This window comes from Camelus ferus, chromosome 2, assembly GCF_009834535.1.
Source record: "Camelus ferus isolate YT-003-E chromosome 2, BCGSAC_Cfer_1.0, whole genome shotgun sequence".
NCBI lineage: Eukaryota > Metazoa > Chordata > Mammalia > Artiodactyla > Camelidae > Camelus > Camelus ferus.
This window is the reverse complement of record NC_045697.1, coordinates 99,792,255-99,814,389: the sequence shown is the minus strand read 5'-3', so window position 1 is coordinate 99,814,389 and position 22,135 is coordinate 99,792,255. Positions and strand designations below refer to the sequence as shown.

General features: G+C 33.3%; 1 protein-coding gene across 1 annotated transcript in view; it reads left to right on the top strand.

Moving 5' to 3' along the window:
• MGAT4D (MGAT4 family member D) overlaps window positions 1-20,184 on the top strand; it is a 34,783-nt gene extending 14,599 nt beyond the window's left edge. The window contains exons 5-11 of the mRNA XM_032463904.1: window positions 2,261-2,307; window positions 9,304-9,417; window positions 10,913-10,988; window positions 12,297-12,411; window positions 13,973-14,103; window positions 18,630-18,737; window positions 20,019-20,184. Of these exons, the coding sequence (XP_032319795.1) occupies window positions 2,261-2,307; window positions 9,304-9,417; window positions 10,913-10,988; window positions 12,297-12,411; window positions 13,973-14,103; window positions 18,630-18,737; window positions 20,019-20,033 (606 nt within the window). The 3' untranslated portion in view covers window positions 20,034-20,184. The remainder of the gene's footprint in view (window positions 1-2,260; window positions 2,308-9,303; window positions 9,418-10,912; window positions 10,989-12,296; window positions 12,412-13,972; window positions 14,104-18,629; window positions 18,738-20,018) is intronic.
• The last annotated feature ends 1,951 nt before the right edge of the window (window positions 20,185-22,135 follow it).

Sequence of the window (22,135 nt, the reverse complement as noted above, 5' to 3'; positions counted from 1 at the left end):
ATATTTACAAACAGAATATTAAAATTGATGTTGTAGTAATAAAACCTGTCCAGCCCAATAAAAGGTTGGTACACGAATCAAGAGATAATTTATATTAAGTCACAGTAGCTATTGTCAGTTGAGAGACTCCTTTCTATATCTGAAGGATGGTGGACAATTTTTATATACATTATTTATAATCTGCATTACATCCCTGTAAAGTAGATATCCAGATGAAGAAACTGGAGCTTAAGGAAAGTAAGGAGCTTGCCCAGTAATTAATAGAGCAGATTCAAATCTGTGTCTCGCTAATGGCCCCAAAGTTTTGTGTCCTGCCTCTAATGCCATGTAAAATTACAAAGTACGGTATAAATATTACCACCATAAGACCTTTTGGTGGGGAATCTGGCAATATGTGTCAGATTTAACATATGTTACCCTTTGAATCAGAAATCTTAATTCTTGGGAGTTACCCTAAGGAGATAATCAGCCAAGAATTTCAAAATAATAAAAATATGACAGTACAGTAGACTAGTTGAGGACACAGACTCTGATCTAGATTGCCAAGGTTCAAATGTCCGCTTCTCCACTTCCTGGCTCATGAATTTGAACAAGTCGCTTAACTTCTCTTTGCTCTACTTTCCTTATCTGTAAAATAGTGATGATATTGCCCATGTTATAGGGTGGTTTTGGCCATTAAATTGGCTAATATATTTACATTATATACAATGATGGACCGCATGTAGTAAGTGTTCAATAAGTAATAATTTCAAGGATTTCAATGCACTGTTGTTTTATAAAAGCATTATGTTAGAAACAACCAAAATATCTATCAGTAATAGGCTGACTAAATATTTATATCTACATTGCAATAATCTGTAACCATTGAAAGGAGAATGAATATCTGTATTCACTGAGATAAAACAATGTCCCTATCATATTATTGACTGAAAAAAGTTGTAGAGCATCATATTTCATATAATATTATCTATGTAAAATGTAGTAGAAATAAGGAAGGAAGGAAGGAAGGAAAGAGAAAAAGACGATATACAGACAGATGAAATATATAAAGAAAAAAGAGAATGAGCTAACCTTCATGCTTGAAAAACCAAAATATACGTAATGGTTGTCCCTGACTCAAAGGAAATCTGGATTAAAGGGATCTTTGTTGTCCTTTATTTTTTCCCTGTTGTTTGAATTTTTATAATAAACATATCTTTGACTGCAAGTTTACTCTTTGAATACAGTTTTAGGAAAACTCTAAACCAAACAAGCAATAGGAAAACTAATATGAAAACATAAATAAAAGATTAAACAACCATTCTTTCTAAGTTTACTTTCTTAATATTGGAAGCATATACATAATCTCTAAAATGTTATATCACATTTCCCTGTATTACATACTGTAATCTATTTCTTTGCTGCTGACACAGTGCACATCTGCCTAAAATCTTTGGACCAATAATAAAATATTGGGAGACAAATTTTAAAATGGAACATAGAATACTTAAGAAGAAGTATAACTTTAGTAGTACTATATTTCACTGTGCAAGAAATAGCTGGTGATTCAATTTTTGGCTGTCTTAAGAACCTGAAGTACTATAATAGGATTTTCTGCATCGTACTGATAGTTTTAAACAAGCAATCTAACCATATACATTCAAAGTTGCCTTCCAGAATACTTAGATTTGTCAATAGAACTATTATTATTCAAAAATTTTCAGAATTTTATATTGGACACTGAGGCTACATCTTGTAAATACCATAGGTTATGTTTTTTTTAAAAAGTTACCCGAGAGAATAAGTCAGCAAAAGCAACTTACAAATGAATCCGTCATCTAATCTAGCAGAGTAGATACAAAAAGTTTGTTGATGGAAGAAAACTTGAGAATCAAGCTGAGAAATACTATCTGGAAAAATGTGGTATAATTTTGAAGTAAGCTTATTGCGTATAACACTCATACAATCAAGACACTTCCAGAAAAGAGCAATTCTTTAAGCCATCTCCCTTTTAGGACAAAACTGTTTTAGATATATAAATTTTTGTATACTAATTTTTAAGTATAAATACTGTGTGGTGATGTGTGACCAAGGGAGAATGAAATATTTTCAGTGTTCCAGTAAGATCTTTTAGACACATGGATATTTTAAATTCTTTCGTTGAAAGTGAAAACACTAGAAATTAAGACGTAATGACATTCCACACATGAACTAGATTTACAGGTATTAGTAGATCTATGAGACATGCTCAGTTTCAGAAAAATATTTTTCTTATTTTTAGAGTAACGAAGATTATTTAAAATCTGTGGTTGACATGATTACAAAAAAGTAAGTACAGTCTTATAAAGTTAAAAATAATTGTTCTTTCATTTTTCTATTCTATATTTTCTGTCCAATTACATAATTTTATTAGTGGTCATACTCTTTTTAATGAGTGCGGCTGTGCAGGAAGAACCTGTAGTTCTGTCTACGCTGTGATGAAATATAGCTTGCAATTTCCCCCCAATTCTGTACATTCTCTGCCTATGATAATCCATATTTGTCATGTTGTTATTGTTATAGTATCTGTTCCTCATGAAATCCATTGCCTCTGAGAGAAGCCTGCTGGGCTGTTTTTAAAAAGTCTTGTGTTCGTTACTGTATGAGGTTACTTTTGCTGCTTCTGCTTACAATCTCCTGCTGTATGCAACCGGGGAGGCACAAGCACATGCTATGAACTCATATGAAGTTACCTAACATGCATGATGCTGTGGAATGGACCCAGCCTTCCAAATCCTCACATTCAAATGGTCGGTGCAGATGGTAAAAACAAATCAGAGCAAGGAAGCGAGTGATATTGTAATGGCAGAGGAGGTCAGCATGAGAACAGGTAGAGGAGGAAGTATTTCCCTCCACCTGCAGATATCAAGAAGGACTTTCTTGAGAAGGTAATAGTTGAGCTGAGTCCAAGCATTGGTAGACGTGCTTTGGGCAGATGGGAGAAGGGAATGCCTGGCAAATAGAATTGCTTGAGAAGACAGAAGGGCCAAAAGGGGAGTGTGCTATATTTGGGGGAATGTAAGCATATCCTGGAATGTAGATGTTTGAGATTAAGGAGGAAAGATTGATGGGAGATAAGGCAGGCCGTGACGAGATCATGAAAGGCCTTACATGCCTTGCTGAGGAATATATGTTATTTGTGCTACAGGATAGGGTGCAAACATGGCCTTCATGCTGAATCTGGCTAACAGACATGTTTAGTTTAGCTAGCAGTATTTCACTTTATTTTTTTCCTCATCAAATAGCTTTAGTGGATGAAGAAAGGTTATTCCAGTAAAAAAAAAAAAAAAAAAATTCCAGCTAGTATCTTTAGAATGAATAGAATTAAAAGATCAGCATTTTGAAACATAGCTGATTCAGGCATATCTCTAAGTGACAGGTGGTTGGGGAGCTTTACAAGGAAGGTGTACCAGTCAGCTTCCAAAGAGGAAACTTTTGGTAGTTCAAAAAGAAGGAACAGAGAAAATTTAATACGAAGAATTGGCCAAAAAAGCTTACAAGGGCTGATAGAAGAAAAAGGAGAAGAAAGGAGACAGGAGAAGCATAAAGGGAGTTGGGCTATACCCCAAGGTCTGACGTTGGATGCACGGGCTGCTGCACTGTGCTCAGTGCCCTGAGAGCAGGTTCTGACGGTGCCACCTCTGTCAGAGCTGGTGCCTCCACCAATTCCGTTGCTCCTGCCAGTGCTGATGTTGCTGTGCTTCATGCTGCTGCTGGAGATTTCACCATAAACCAAGTGTGGGAAGCATGTCTTCCTCTTTTACTGCCTTCTAGTCTCTTGTTACTTACTTCCTCTCATAGGACCTACTACATGGAAGCTAGCTAGTAAGGGGCCTGGGATTGCGGGGTGCAGACCCCGCCCTACAATACTGGGCAGAGCAGGAGTGTGAGAGTGTGGGCTGAGAGCAGATGGACAGTCAGCAGAAAGGGTTCGAGTCCCCTAACCTGAATCTCTGATTAGTTTCAGTGTCACTGCAAGTTAGAGAGTCAGGCATTCTGTGCCTCCTGCTACGATGCAAATGAAACACACCAGGAAGGAATTATGTAGGGAGTCATTGCCCACCATCCTCCAAAAAACAAAACAAAACAAAAGGAAATAAAACGACCTTGAATCTGCGGATGAAAATTGAATTAACAATCAAGTTAAGAAGAAAAAAGGGAGTCTTAATTCAAGCCAAATTGAGGATTATAACCCTGGAGACAAACTCTCAGAAGCTCTGAGAACTGTTCCACCTGTTAGAAACCAAATGCACAGTTATATACATTTTTGAGACAAGGATTGTACATCAAAATGACATACTGATATTCTAAGTGAAGTTCATTAAAGATATATAGTCCAAGTAAGTACATACAAAGTGAGCAATAAGTTACTATGACCCCTTATAGAATTGGGAAAGGATGCTAATCTAAGAAGTTACATCAGAAGAAAGGGGCGGAAAAAGCTTTCCAGTTGCGCAGGCATTCCCATCTTTGAGGAGGTCTGGTTAATGTGTAATACAGATGCAGATTCAAGCTAGGAGGGAGGGTTGGGTCAGAGAATTGTATGCTTAAATTTTCTCATTCTGCCTTAAAATATAAATTTTATTCTGTCAAATCTAATCAAGTCTTTTAAACTAAACTCCAGTTTAGAGTATACACAGTGAATAGAGGAAGCAATCTAGAGCAAACCTCCAGGATGTGGGACATTGTTGGACTACTGACCCACTTCCTTCAAAAAGACAGCTGCATGGGGAAAAAGAAAGGAAAACTAATGTGACTGGTCTAAACAATAAGTTTAAAAAAGTAATAACAGATAACCAATTACAGTAAGGAACTTAAGTGGATACTCATTTGAACACCCCACCCTCCAACCCCCACCATTAGTTAGACTACTGGGGATATGTGAATATCAACTAAGTATTAAGTGATATTAAGTAATTATTCTTAGTTTTGTAGCATATGATAATGTCATGTAGCTATGTAAATAAATGAATGTTTATAGTTTTCACACTGAAGTCATCTCCCACCTATGAGAATGGCCAGGATTTGTTTTAAAATACTTCAGCGAAAACTTGGGGCTGCATAGATGAACGAGTATGGTGAAAAATGAATGATTGTTGAAACCAGGTGATTTGGGATTTGTTGAATTTCTACTTTTGTGTGTTTTTGGCAATTTTCATAATAAAAAATATAAAAACTTAGACTTTTCTCAACAAGCCTAACTGATGGGGAGAAAAGTTAAAACAGACTCGCTTGAGGGGAGACGTGTTTGGGGAGTTTTGAGATGGGAGCAACTTGAGTGTTTTCCTGTGTGCTCCAGTGAAGAGGGAGGACGCTGATGGAGTAGGGTCTACGGGGAATTGGATGCAAGGTATGCATGGAAGGAGATTTAGGCAGGACTAAGACTAAAACAAAGAGATAAGAATGAGTGAAGGAGTAGGAAAAAAAGTAGTTTGGGGAAGGAAGGTGAAATGAAAGAATTCTCTGCTTAAAGGCTTTTCTTTTCTCTGTGAAGGAGATAAAATCGTATTATTGAGAATGAGGGATTTATTGGCAGTAGATGAACTTGAGATCAGAAGGCTTGAAGTAGATGATGTGTGTAAAGGGAGACAGCTGGGCAATAGGTGATGTGTGTAAAGGGAGACAGCTGGGCAAGATTGAATAAAACACCACGTTTGTCTAGTTTTCCCCAAAGAAAATTCCCTATAGAAAAAAGTTGCCCTATACTTGAGTCCTTAAAATGTTCTCATATTCCAGGCTCTCCTCCTCAGTTGCTTTATTCTGAATAATAATCCACTGTTTGGAGCCTGAAATGACTTCAGTCTATGCTAGTTTGGTATCATTATAAGAGATTCTTAACAGAATCATTTAAAAAGAAGGCAAAGGTTTACAAATAACTCCTGGGGTTATGAGCATATCATTGCAAATCTTGCGAAGATGACTTTAAAAAGAATTATAGTATGTGGTTACTGGTGGAGATCACAAATGAAAATATTACTGAATGTGTAAGAATACTTATGTTTTGCTATACAATATTCATATACAACATTATTAGTTTCAGAAGTTGCCGTATTTTAGTTAAGCTTAAAGATCAAGTGTACCAGAGAACTATGTCTGATGATTCAAAAAAATAATACCAGAGATGATAAGGAGATTTAACAATGTAGGATAAAAAGTTGGTATAAAACTCTTTATTTTTTGTGAGACTTAAATTAAACCATAATTTAAAAATAGCACATTATATAATATGCAATTTTAACTATGTGATTGTACCTAAGTTAATATAAACACGTGTAACTTTTCACTTACACACCCATTTTATATATTTAATTTAGCCATGAACTGTTTTTTCTAGATCTTCTCTTTGGGGGTAATGAGGGATTGCTCTTAATTTTGTTGGCCCTAAACTTGAGACTATATAATAATTTTTAAGGGACCCAATTAAGGTTATGTGTAACCTTATATGAAACTGTATATAACTATGTACATTATGTAAAACTATAGAGCTTTAAACATTCCACTCTTTTCTATAAGGTAAAATCACTCATTTATAATGGCAACAAAGTACATTTATATTATGATCTCCAGTCAACTAATAACTTTGGCAAATAATAATTTTGTCAACTAGTAATTTTGGTATCATTATCTCAAGAACTTTTGATGCCATCCATAACTTAACAGAGTATATGCTTTCTTCTGTGTGTGTGTGCGCCTTTATACATATTCAGGCTATCCTTGATTTGCACCATAGGGCGAGAGCATGCAAGTTGATATTAACAATCACTGGGAAAGAATTACAATTTTTCCATAACCTTTAACATTTGTCAGAGTTTTTAATACTCTGTCAATTATAAATGTATAGAAAAATGAAAAATACAGTAAAGCTAATATTCACTTAGTACACTGAAATTTAAAACATGGAGGCACATGAAAAATTGCTCAACATTGATAATCATCAGAGAAATGCAAATCATAACCACAATGAGATGTCATCTCCCACCTGTGAGAATGGCCATCCTCAAAAAGATCACAAATAACAAATGTTGGTGAGGATGTAGAGAAAAAGCACACTATTGGTGGGATTGTAAATTGGTGCAGCCACTATGGAAAACAGAATGGAAGTTCATTAAAAAACTAAAAATAGAACTTCCATATGATCCAGCAATTCTACTACTGGGTATATGTCTGAAGAAAATGAAGATTCTAATTCAGAGAAGTATGTCTGTCCCAATGTTCATAGCAGCATTATTTATAATAGCCAAGATGTGTAAGCAACCCAACTGCCCATCAACAGATGAATGAATAAAGAAGATGTGGTGTATATATACAATGGAATATTACTCAACCATAAAAAGAATGGAATTCTGCCATTTGCAACAACATGGATGGATTAGAGAGTATTATGCTTAGTGAAATATTAGAGAAAGACAAATACTATATGTAATCACTTATATTTGGGATCTAAAAAACAGATGAATGTATATAACAAAACAAACAGACTCACAGAGAACAAACTAGTGGTTACCAGTGGGGAGAGGGAAGGGGAAGGGGTGAGATAAAGGTAGAGGATTATGAGACACAAATTACTATATATAAAATAAATAAGCAACAAGGATATATTGTACAGCAATATATTTTGTAATAACTTTAAGTGGAGTGTAATCTATAAAAATATTGAGTCACTATATTGTACACCTGAAATGAATATAATATTGTAAATATAATATTATAAAATAATATTGAACTATATTGACTGTACTTCAATAAAAATAAAACATGGGAATCATTTAGAATAAAGTATTTCCTTAAGAATATTTATCAAAAGTAGTTTAAGTAGTGTTTGCCTTCTTTTTGTCGTATAACTTAAAATTCAGAGCGAACATCTTTTTTATGCCTTGGATAAAGGATATACCCCTTTTGAGTCTGAATTAGCTCCTACATTTTATCATTTGCATTTCAACGTCATGAAACATCTCTGAGAGTTTCTTTAATATGAAGTTCCTTGCCAGCATCACATCCTACAGGACATCCTTTTCTCCTTTTCTTCACTTATATCAGGTAAGTTCACCTTCACTAAGTGCCTGTGGCTGCACGTCTAGAGTCTCTGGAGAGCAAAGGTTTCAACATGCCCAGGGCCCGCTGTCTTCTAATCACGCCCAGAGTCACTTCCAAATTACCACTTTCTGCACGTTCATCTGTTGGCCAATTCTCTCCCTTGGTTATTTATTTTTGTTCACTGTCATGTGGGTTTGTTTATCACTGGAAAACAGGGAGGCTACAGAACTGCATGTTTTGCTGCCTATCAGTGAACTGAGTAACAGATGCACGGGGACCAATCACCAGCAGACTTGGAGAGAAGTAATGCGATGATGGAAGATGATGTGCATCTGTCGTTTATGTAGTGATTTGTGAACTGAAGAGCCCAGAAGCAAAGTTTGTGCTTTATACAATTATTCACAGTTAATATACCATGATGGCTCAAATTTGAACAGTGTTGTTGGGGAGGCTGGTGTTATTTAACAAAAATGTGGTAATTGAAATTCGTGCGTATCAGAATTGTGTAAAGCGAGAACTATTTTGTACATAATTGAGATCGTGCATATAAAACTCTGTCCTGCTCCATTTTAATGAATAATGCCTAAATTTAAATCTCTCTACGGTCATATTATCTTTCTGTAAAGGAAAATCATTTAAAATGCTCTATCTGGTCTCTATTCTTGACCTTGATGGTACAAGATTTATATTACAGTTTTTGTGAGCAATATTTTATGCATTTTAATGATGTCCTTGTTGGTCTATAAATATTAACTTTTAAAAATAGAGCCTAAAATATATACATACTCCTGCAATGAGTTGTGGACAAGAGTCACACTTAATCCTTTCTGTGGCAGTTTGATTTCAGGAGCCACATTGCTATTTGGTAGGACTTTTACTAAACTCAAAATTAAGCACTTAAATCTTCTAATGATCTTGCTCTTTTGTGGTTACTGTATTATGCTAAGTGATTCTATTATCTTGAATCTGTTAGAGTACATATCTGATTGTACACTTGAAAAATTCGAAATACCTATAATTTTATAAGGGGAAATTAATTTTATATTGTACATTTTAATGTTTTGATATGCCTGTCACTAAATTATAAATTAAATATTTTTAAAAGTATTAGTTTTATAATGTTGATATTGGGTATATCATGAAATAATTCAAATAATATTATGTGGACATACATAAGGAAATTCTTCTTGAGTATTTATGTTATTTTGGCAAATCAAATATTCAGTTATAAGCCTCCACTTCTGTTTATAGGTTCAAAAGGCAACTGAAGTCTGGATCCTTAGAAGTCATTTCAATACCTGCTTATTTTTATCCAAACATGTTGCATACCAAGCAATCAACTGAGGACTCACAACAACTAGAGAGGTATGACATATTAGAGAATAGTATCCTTAAATAAGTAACTTCATGTGATGAAATGCTAGAATCAGCATCTGATGGATAGTGTTTCCAACACAGTGGTGTGCTGGAGCCAACTCCTGTTGGCTTGCACCTAGATTCTAGTCCCAGCTTTTCTGTTTGCTAAGCATCCTAGGCAGTAATTTAGCCTTTTTTTTCTCTTAGCTTCCTCAACTTTCTAGTGTGTATAATAAAATCCATATTACATCTATGGAAAAGACACTGTGAAAATAAAATATGGTAGTATTTATGAAAGAATTCTGGAAAATGGAAAGCTCTATACATAATACAAAGGAGTGCTGTCGTTTGGTTAGAAATGTGGTATGTGTTACAAGAAGTATAATAATTTGGTTCCTCAAAACTTAATAGAGCAAGATGTTAAGATTCAGGAAAAGGTCTTATCCCAGGAAACTTATTAGTACTGTTGTTGTTTTAAATATAAATGGTATGTCAATCTAGAAATATTTTAAGGGTTTTGTTTTGCTTTTAATTAATGACCTGTATTATACCCAATTTTTAGAGTCATAAAGCGGGGAGACATCCTAGATCCTCATTTTTCCTTCTACTCTTTTCATCTCTATCATCATTTCTGTTTTAAAGATCTCTCTCTCTATGTCATTCTTCTCATCCCCATTCCTCTGCCTCAGACTTAGTTCAGCCCATTAAAGATCTATTGACTTTCCTTGATTCCTAGCCTTGCCTCTCCTCCAAGTCATTCTCCATACTGTAGCCAGAAGAATCCTTTTTCGTATGAAAGCAATTCTAAAGTTTCCTGCATATCATAAAAGACCCTTCATGATCTGGTCTCAGCTGACCTTACCTTCACCAGCTTCCTTTCCATCATCTCTTGGTGCTCTGAACCCAAGGTGGTATGCTCCTTCACACGTGAGTGCTTTTTAACACCGCTCCTCTACACCGAATGCCCTACTTCCTTCTGCTCCGTCCTCCCCATCTTATTGTAACTCACCACTGTCAATGTCTTTATATAGCACTTATCTAATTGTTCCAATTTTATGGTTTTTCTGTCTTTCATGCTAGATTATGAGACCCAGAAGAGCATGAACTACACTGTGCTTTGCTCTCTGGATCGTCAGGACCTGGCCTAGTATCTAGCTTAGTATTAAATTAGAAGGACATTTCTTTATACTTTCATTTGAACAAGACCTAAGATCAGGAAGAATGTTAACTTTATTATAGAGATCATAAATTAACTAACCAAAACATAAAATAAATAGATTGTGCTTATCCCATTCTAGCAATGGCAGACACTGTCCACTGAATAAATTTGGGAAGCCTTCTAGTATAACTTTTTAGTGTAATGTATTCAATTTCACTTAATGTAGGCAGTACTCTCTGTTAGTCAAGTGTAGAAAAAAGTTATGTTTTTAATTACTAAAGTGTGCTTATAAATAAATAAAAATAATAATGAAAAGTATTAACAGATTTTATTGCTTATCTCTAGTTGGCGAATCAAACAAGTATTGGATTTTTGTTTTTTGATGCTGTATGCCCAGCCTAAAGCCATGTATTACTTACAGGTAAGATCTTGTTATATATGTAATTTAAAGTGGAAGTATTATGTTCTCCGTCTCTCCTTCAATTCTTTCCTTCTTCATTGTTTTCCTCCACTTACTTTGTACTCAGAAAACAGAAAATATTCATTATATTAAAACGCCAAAAAGAATCTTAAAATTGATTCTATATTAATCTTCTTGCTGGGTCACTATTAATAGAGGAAATTATTGTTACCTGAAGCAAACTGAAAATAAATTATTTAATTAGAAAAAAATAGAAATTGTACTGCTTACATTTCTCTACCTGCAAGTATATTAGATTAAGCAAACATATTTTGAGCACTTATTGTATGTCAGACAGTATATATGCTTATCATTGCTACCCTGCACTGCCACATTTCGTGAGTAATGCAGTTCTACAGTGCCTGATTGTATCTGTGAAATAAATCAATTATGTATAATTTCTACACCCTACATTCCTGCATATTGTTAAATAACAACACTATGTTTCCCAACACGACGTATGTACCTCACTACATGAGAAAGTGTGCAGCTGTGAGAAAAGTTTGCAGAGTGTCGTTGGAGAATAGAGAGAGGGATTAGGAAAAGGCCTGAAGCCAGGTCTTCTCCTTTACTGGAAGAAGAAGAAACCCCCTTTGATTCCTAGTTAGTGGCAATGGAACTGAAACGTGAGGTCCAGCCAATGTACTCTTCCCATTTTGAAACAACAAGTTCTGTTTTGTGCCCTGGTGTTGTGCCCGAGGACTTGTGCAGTTTTCCTGAATCATTTAGGAGGCCCTCTTAATCTATAGATTCCACATAATATGTATTAAATTTAGAAAGAAAATCCTAGTTTCCCTTTCCCCCATCTCTCTTGTGGAGGACTGTTTTTGGGCTTACTGGCTCCGTCCTTCTAGCCAGCTGGTTGTAGATGAGGTTGCTAGCTCCCTTTTGTCACCTCTTTGCCAAGCACAGGATCTGGCACTACAATATGGCACCCATCATCTAAACGTAAAGCCAGTGATTCGTATACTAGAAACTCAAGTATTTGTGAGGATGAAAATGGTTCAGATAGACTCTCCCAAAGAGAATTTAGATTACCTGTTACTTTTTAGTACTTAGGAAAGAAACAGATAATCTCTGGTCTCAGAATCAGAAAAGGACAATTGACTGACAGGAAATTCCCTCAATGAAGTGAACTAGAAATCAACCTTCTACCTCATAAAGACATTTTCCAGTGTATTCTATCGAAAGTGTTTTCAATTTTGAAGCTAACAGTTTGTTCAATGGAAGCATCAAAGGTACTAACGTCTTTTTGTGTTTTTTTTCCAGCTAGAAGATGGTATTATAGCTAAAAAGATGTACCTTACAAAAATCACAGATTTTGTGCATAAAATCACTTCAAAGAATTGGTTTTACATTGAGTTTTCAATTCTTGGATTTATAGGTAAGCAGTGGATCTATTTTGTGGGGTCAAGTTTTTTAGAACACAGTAATCTTAAGTTCTTAAGAACTTACCAGAGAGTTTGTTACTAAATGGCAAGGAATGGCATGATTTCTATAAAGATACTTTTACTTTAGTAGTGAAATCAGATTCATGGATCTGAATTTCAGAAAATGTATTTTTAAACCAAATTTTTTTCTAGATGGACAATAAAAATAAGCAGGTTGACATATATTCACATTTTACAAAAACCTAAAGTAGCTACCTACCACATGTTACATACCAGCTATGGGCCTGGCACACTTGTCCGCAGTGGCTCAGATGTACTTCTCTCTGTTTTACATAGGAAAATACTGAAACTCAAAGACTTAAAGTCTGTTTTTTTCTCAGCTTTGGTTAAAATAAGAAAAATTCTAGGTAACAGTAATACCTGCTGAAAAGCTTGGAGAGGTAATAATTTTATTGATGTATTACTTTCAGAGTTTTAAATTCCTTTTATTTTTCTGCACAAAGTCAGGTACCAGAAAGATGGAGAATATTCACATTCTGATCATCACAAGAGCACACTGAACAAGGAACATAATGTGATACTGAAGTCTTATTTAAGCGTTTATTTACAAAGGCTTTTTTTTTTTGGTTATCATAATAACAGTACTGTTATTTAACATTTTCCAGAAATTTGAGCTTGCTAAATAGAATTTTCAGAATGCTGACAGCAGATGAAGAAAACATAAATATTAAGTCAACTATTTCTATCATTATATCACTTGCTTTGGTTACTATATAAAAGGGTGCAAAAAAATTCAAATACAGCCTTACACTTGATCAGATGACCCAGACAGACTGAAGTCTTAGTGAAAAAAAATGAAACTGCTTACAACCTACTATCACGTTTATTTAATGGCTAAATGTGTTTCACACTGTTTACTTTAAAGTGAACATTTACCTCCAACCTATTATGCCTCCAACTTTATTTTACAATTGTAGACGCAATATTTTAGAGATAAATAATTGGATGTAATGAAATAATACCCCAAAATGTAGTAAATATTTAAGAATCATAAATATAAAAGGAAAATAACATTCTTATAAAATAATTTTTAAATAATGATAGAACCCTGTAATCAAAATTAAGTATTAAAATTTAAAAATGTGGTAGACTAATACAGTTCTACAAAAGTCAGTTTACAATTCACAGTTTCTGAAAAACTGAGTAAAGATTACAGCTCCTATAGTTGCCATTTTTATTTACATATCTTACACTTGGTCTTCATTAGTTTTCAAAGTTGATTTTCAGAGAGTATTCACTATTCTAAACTTGTTTCACACTTTTTCCACCCAGAAGTGGTAATTTTTAATACTGAAACCATTATATTATTTTGCTTCATTATTCTCCAACTTCATTAATGCTTTAATCTTTATTTCTAAGAAATATAGCATATAGTTGTTTTAATAATTTTTACTCTTTTCCCATGTTAATGGAATGAACAATTATATATAAGGGTTATGATATATAAGTGTAAACACTCAAGGGTTATTTGTATTGTTTACTTTTTCTCCATAGGAAAGCTATTCAAATCTGAGGACTTAACTGACTTCATACGTTTTTTTTTAATGTTCTACAAAGATAAACCCATAGACTTGCTCTTGGGGGACCTTTTTCAGGTAAAGATGTGTAAACCAGGAGAAACTCTTGTGAGTATTTATTTACTTTGTAAATATCAAATATTTTATGAAAATACTGTTTAACGTAATTACCTAAATTTTGTTTACCAAACCAAATCTGATGAGTGCATCAATTTTTAACTTGCCATATGCTAAAGTTTTACTGACATTTAAAACCAACTAGAGGAAGTAATGAGAAGCCAAAGATGCAGTGAAAAGTGGAAACAAAGCGACAGAAAAAGTGAGCAAACAGAAAAGAACAATAATAAAATGGTATATATAAATCCAAACAAATCAATATTGACATCAAATATAAATGGCCAAAATACACCAATTAAGAGACAATTCATCAGAATGGATTGAAAAACACTGTTCAATTACTTGCTGTCTCTACTCAATTCAAATATAAGATCTAAGTAGCTAAAAAGTAAAAGATAGAAGAAGATATACTATGCAGATATTAATCAAAGGAAATCTGTGGTAGCTATATTAATATCATAGTAGACTTCACAGCAAAAGAAAAAAAAAATTGACCAAGGATCAAGAAATACTGACAAATATATATACTGACAAAAGGGTCAAATCACCAAGAAGACATAACACTCCTCAAAGGACATACATTCAACAACAGAATCTCACAACACATGAAACAAAAGTTGACAGGACTGAAAGGACAGATAGATTAGTCTACAGTGACAGTTGGAGATTTCAGTGCTCCTCTCTGTAAGCAATAGACCTAGTAGGCAGAAACCAGCAAGGAGATAAAAGAACTGAACACCATCTACCATCTGGATTTAACTGCTATTTTAAAAAACACTACATCCAACAGCAGTAGAAAACACATTCTTTTAAAATACACTTAGAACATTCACCAAAATAGACATATCTTGTATCATAAAACAAAGCTGAACATATTTAAATTGAAATCACAAAAAGTATATTCTCTGACAACAATGGAATCAAAATAGAAATTAATAACAGAAATATAACTGAACCATCTAAAAATATTTGAAAATTAAACAACACATTTTTAAATAAACCAAAAATGAAAGAGGAAGTCTCAAAGGAATTTAGAAAATGCTTTGAACTGAATGAAAATGCAAATATGGGGTGTCGATATTTGTGAGATGCAGCTAAAGTACTACTTAAGGAGAAATTTATAGCAGTAAAAAATCTTCATCTTAGAAGAGAAAAAAGATCTCCCATTAAAAATCTTAGCTTCTACCTTAAGAAACTAGAAAAAGAAGAGCAAAATAAACCCAATTTATGGAGAAGGAAGAAAACAACAACCGTAAGAGCAGAAAGAAACAAAATTGAAAACATTAAAACTGTAGAGAAAAATCAGTGAAACCAAAAACTTGTTCTTTCAAAAGAGCAATGGAACTTACAAATCTCTGGCAAGGCTGATAAGAAAAACCCAAAGACATAAATTACCAACATTAGAATGAGAGAATATCATGATATATATATATATATTTTATAATATATAATTATATATATAATAAAATATATATATAATATATTGATAAATTGGACTTCATCAAAATTAAAACCTTTTGTGTTGCAAAATTTACTGTTAAGAGAGTAAGATGCCAGAAACTAGGAAAATTTTTTGTAAATTCCATATATATATTGTATGTGTATAATTCTAACAAAATATGTACATTATTTATATGCTGAAAATTCCTAAATGCTGTTGAAAGAACTAGACATACCACGATCATGGATTGGGAGCCTCGACATAGTAAATATGTGAATGTTCCCTAATTGATCTATGGATTTAACACAATTCCAATCAACATTCCAGTAGGATTTCCTTTGGTGAATATACACAAGCTGATTCTAACATTTTTAAGAAAAGGCAAAGGAACTAGAGTAGCTAAAAGTGATTTTGAAACAGAAGAATAAAATTGGAGGCATCATCATACTACTTGATTTAAAATCTTACTGTAAAGCTACAGTAGTCAAGACAAGGCTTTAGAGGCAAAGGGGTAAACATATAGACCCATGGAACACAACAGTCCAGAAATAGGTCCACAAAGTACGGCCAATGATTTATGACAAAGGAGCATACTACAGTCAATGGAGAAAGAATAGTCTTTCAACAAACATGTATTGGACACTGGAGATTTCTACTTCCAGTCAAGATAAACTAACAGGTGGCAGATTTATCCTTCTGCCTCAAAGTGCTAGAAAACTGAACAAAATATGTGAGACAACAGTTTTCAAATATTACACAACAGACAATACAGGATTGTGTTACCTGGGAGAAGGAAAACAAACACAGTGATTTCTACAAACTTCCAGTTTATTGCCCAGGAACAATTTCCAGAATGCAGCACAAGGAGGAGGACATCTCCCCAAAAAAGCCCAGGAGTCCAAGTTAATTGAGGGAGGAGACTCACAAAAAGAGAGCTCCCCAGAGATTTATAGAAAGGTCCATGTGAGGCTCTGGCCAAGAGCGGACACGCACATGTGTGAGACCAAAGCCACCCAATGTAGGTGAAGCTGGAAGACAATATGCTATGTGAAATAAACCAGATACAAAAGGACAAAAAAAAAGAAACCCAAAACAAAAAAACAACAAATGTGTATTGGATCAGTTGGATATCTATAGCTATATCCATATTTAATAAAAGAATCTGAACCTAAACATTGCACCTGATACAAACACTATTTCAAAACAGGTCGTCTATCTAAATACAAAACATAAACTTTTAGTAGAAAATATAGGAAAAAATCTTCAGGACCCAGGGCTAAGTGGAGAATTGTTAGACATGACATTAAACACTTGATCCATTTTTAAAAAATTAATAAATTGTACTTCATCAAAATTAAAACCTTTTGTATGGCAAAACTCACGTTAAGAAGTTAAGACATCACAGACTAGGAAAAGACATTTTTAAATTCCATGTACAGCAAGGACTTGTATTCAGAGTATATAAAGAATCTTCAAAACTCAACAATAGGAAAATAAACCAGTTGAAAAATGGGCACAAGACTTGAATAGACTCTATTAAGGTAGTTTCTCCCTTACTGCAATAAGCAATGAACTCAGTTTCACTTTATCGACAGGTTATTTGGTGGGTATTTATGGGGAGCCAGCATTTGATAATACCATCCCACTGGAACTATTATTAATAGATTAGAAAATATTACCATATTTGCTAAATTTTAACTCCTCAACTAAGTTTATCCAACCTTAATTTAGTTTCAAATTAAATTAGCTCTAGATTATTTAATTACTTTACAGTTACAAAAGCAATTTTTAATGTTTTCCTGCATGTTAGCATTGAGTAGAAATGCATTTAAATAAGGCTGCTATTTAAAAATTCTTATGTACATAAATCTGAGATATATTTTTATGAATTTTCTGTGCATACATATATAAAATACATAAAATAATTCTCATAGCAATCATAATAATTTCAAATGTTTGTCTTTAATAGGAGCAATGTCACAGGTCATCTTATCTTTTTTCTTTTTTTTAAATATATTTTTATTGAAATACAGTCAGTTTACAATGTTCTGTCAGTTTCTGATGTACAGCACAATACTTCAGTCACATAGGAACATACATACATTTGTTCTCATATTCTTCTTCACCATAGGTTACAAGATACTGAATATGGTTCCCTATGCTATACAGTATAAACTTGTTGTTTATATATTTTATATATATTAGTTAGTATCTGCAAATCTCAAACTCCAAATTTATCCCTTTCCACCCCCTTCCACCTTATTTTTATTTTTAAGGAGATTATCCATATATTTTTTCATTAAGTATAATATTGGCTCTTTGTTTTAATCATACACTTTTTAAGAAGAAATTGAGGAGGGTGTAATTCAGTGTAGGAATTTATCAATGAATATGAGGAGAGAATAATGTAGTCTGAGACAAGTGGATAGACAGGAAAATACTAAAAACTTTATTTTACTGGAATATAGAGAAAGGAGAGGAGAATTATTTGTTGGTACAACTGTAGCCTGATTTTCTAATGAACTAACAGTTCATGAAAATACCTGCTTTTGTATCTTTTTTGTTCCATTATTCTTACGAAGAAAAATCTAAGAAATAAATGTTTAAATTTTGAAGTAGTAATATAGAACTCAGGCAAAATTTTTTTCTTTTTTTAACATTTTTTTAATTGAGTTATAGTCAGTTTACAATGTTGTGTCAAATTCCAGTGTAGAGCACAGTTTTTCAGTTATACATGAACGTACATATATTCATTGTCACATTTTTTTTTCGCTGTGAGCCACCACAAGATCTTGTGTATATTTCCCTGTGCTATACAGTATGATCTTGTTTATCTAGTCTGCATATGCCTGTCAGTATCTACAAATTTTGAAATCTCAGTCTGTCCCTTCCCACCCCCTGCCCCCTTGGGAACAAGTTTGTATTCTATGTCTATGAGTCTGTTTCTGTTTTGTATTTCTTTTTTTAGATTCGAGCAAAAATTAATGTAACAAAAGATTCTTCCATCAGTAAATGCAACAAAAAGGAGTATTTGGGTTTTAACATAAGATTGTTGTTTCTCTTACTTCTTCTCCAGGAAAAATGTACAGAACGAAATAAGCAAATTCGTATTCGATATAAACCTTCTCTTTTCCAGCATGTGGGTATACAGTCATCATTCCCTGGAAGAGAACAATATTTCAAAGTAAGTAATTTGAAATGTAAGTTGAGTAATATACAATGTTTCATGAACTTATAAGATATTTAGAAAAGGATTGTTGAGAACATTAGAGACTATAAAAATTGTTTAAACACAATTCATCTTATGACCCAACTGTTTTGAAGAGCAGTTATCTTTACAAGACCCAAGTTACCTATCATGCTTAGAAAAATCCAGCGTACATGGACTTCTTTGCCTTACTGTTCCCAGCTGTGCAATTCAAATAATGAGACTAAAAAAATGTTTTTAAGATTATAATAAAATTCACTATTTTAGTCTAATATTTAAAAGTACAAAAGAATATTTCCCCCAATACCTCTATTATTAAATGTAAATGTATCAGCATTCTTATTTCAGACTACTGTCTACCAGATGAACAAAAATTCAGCATTATTTGTTTTTTTAACATTTCTAAGTTTTCCATGATTCTTGAAAATAATATTTTTTATAATTGTCCTAGCTCCCCTTGGTGGAGTAAAAGAAGCAAAGACTACACACAGAGTCAAAACATCTATAGTTTATCGTGGTGATCTGTGTACATGATACTGGGAAAGCCCTACCATTCCTCCGAGCTTTTGTTTTCCTTCACCTATAAAATGAGGAGCGTAAATTAAATGATCCTTAAGATTTCTTCCACCTTTGAAATAATATTGGCGTCTCTTTCTTGGTTTCTTCACACAACAAAGCAAATTACTGCTTTAATCCTCTGTCAAAGAGAAATGCACATATACATCCTTCTCCTGTTTATGACGGCCCTCTTGCCACCTTTCCCTATTTCTATGTTTATTGCTCTGCACTCTTGAGAACTCTACCTCATAGTGTGAACTCAGTAAACATTAGCTATTAGCTCTCAGAAAAGGTGGAAATCAAGATTAAACATGTTTGCCTTTAAATAAGACAAAGAAGTGTCTGGAATAATGAAAACTTAAGTGTTATGAGTCTTTATGCAAAAACTAATACCATCAAAATACATAAAACATAGCCACAGATGATGCAGAAAGAAATTAGCGTATACCATTTTGTTTGTTGATGCAGTTATAATGGGATTATTTTTTACATTTTTTTTTTTGCTGGATAAGCTATTTTAACCTTATCTTTGTGAAGTCATGACAGATTAAGGAGAATGTACATCTAATCACTTTTATTTTGATGTTATAATCTTAGCTTTTTTCTTTTTTATTCTTCATACAACATAAAATAGAAAGTAATAGCAATCTAGTATGTCAAGTGTGATTATATTTAACGTATTTTTAAAATTTCTAACAGGATATCTACTACTAGGAATTTCATAATTCTAATACCTTCTTTAAATGGTCAGAAGCATTCTTTGGAAAAAATGGCATCACAAGGATTAGACTATTTCTCAACTTTCTTCATAGTGGATAAGAGATTTTATCATATTTAAAAAAGTTAAACCTTTAATAATAAAATGGTAAGTGTAAAAATTGATTTAAATATATAGAAAATTATCAGATATTTATATACCTTATAGTATTTTATATTCTTATGTTTTGTGTATTTTTTTTAGTTTTACGCATGTAACTTTCTGAGACATTTGCCAATATTCTGTTTTAGAAGAACCAGTTAGTGTTTCCTTTCATGTACTGTAGATGTACAATGAATTTGGAGATAATAGATCTGAATTTGAAGCCTCATTCTTACCAATAGATGCAGCAATATGGATGAATCTCTAAAACACTATGCTAAATGAAAAAAAAGAAAGCAAGGTGCAAAAGACTACTATTTTTATAAAGTTCTAAAATAGGCAGATCCTGATATCTCATTATGATATTAATTTGCATTTCTTTAACATCCAATGATGTTGAGCATCTTTTCATGTGCTTAACATATTTTTATATATTTGTATACATATATAATGAAATATATTTTTATGATATATATTTTTATGAAATATATATACTTTTATGATATGTTTATTCAGATATTTGCCCACTTAAAAATTGGGTTGTTTGCCATTTTACTTTTGAATTGTAATAATTCAATAGTTTGACCACAAGTCTCAACTATGTCTTGCCCTTTCATTTTCTTAACAGTGTCTTTTGATAAAGTTCAATGAAAATTTTAATTTTAATAGGGTCCACTCCACTTAAACCTCCACTCTCTCAATATAATTTTATCATTGGCTAGCTCAGTATTCAGTGATTTTTGTAATTATAAGACTATAAATGCTATTTACATTAAACCTACATAGTATAATCTTTCTACTCTTTCCTTATTACACAATGTTTTTTCTTTGGAGTTTTAAGTTTTCTTTATTTCAATGCACTTATCACTAATTCAACCTCAGATTCTCTGTGAATTCTCTAAATCTTTTCTTGATACATTCAAACATCTAAAAAAATCATAAATGAATGTTTAATATTATCAAATGCTTCTCTGCATTTCTTTCACTTTCTAATCTTTACAGGTCTCTCTCCTGCAGCCTTCTGACCAGCTCTGGCAGATTTTAGGCACCTCTGGGGTTCCTTTTGTCTCTTGAGTTGATTCCTCTGTTTTCTGGATCCCAACCTCCACCATTCTTGGTTTATTTGTTTGCTTTTGTGAGGCATGCCTGTGAGTAATTTCTTGAGAAGGACTGTGTGAGAGGTAAAGTTTTGGAGAATTAAAACATCTTAAAAATGACTGCAGTCTATTAAACTTAGTTATTAAATTGGCTGGGGAAACAGTTCTGAATTGGAAATGATTTCTTCCATTTTTGAAGGTATTCAAACAATTCTAATTCCTGTTTCTTTGTATAAGACCAGTTTACCCGTTTCTAAACCTTTGAAAATGTTCTTGTATTTGGGCTCTACAATTTCATGAGGAAGGTATGGGTTTATTTTTATCTGTGGTGCTTCTTATTCGGTGGGGCTTTTTAATCTGAAAACTCATTCTTCAATTCTGGAAAATATTCTCTCAAAGAATATTAGTTACACTTAAACATCAGTATATTAGTGTAAGTATAATTTGTTATTTGAACTGCTTCCTATTCTTATTGTTTGTTGTTAATTCTGCATTGTTGCCATCCTCCTTTCCATTCTCCTCTACTTCTTGGGGAAAAAACCTCATGGAATGTCTTTATCCGAAAAGTTACACGTTAGGTTCTGTGGGCGAGAGATACTCGCAGTAGACATGGTGGACAGCTGAGAAGGCAGCAGTTGCCTGCTGTGGACAGGAATTGAGATCACACTCACTTCCAGGCAGCTTCCAGGGTTCTCAAAATGGCCTGTTGTACTGCTGAGACATCTAAAATCATCTGCAGTGGCTTCCAGATCTCCTGAGAGTGGCTTCCTGACCTCTGCTCCCCAGTCTTTCCAAGAGTTGAGTTCACCTCTAGTTTATTCTATCTGCAGTAAATCTATTTCGTTATTCAAAATACCTCA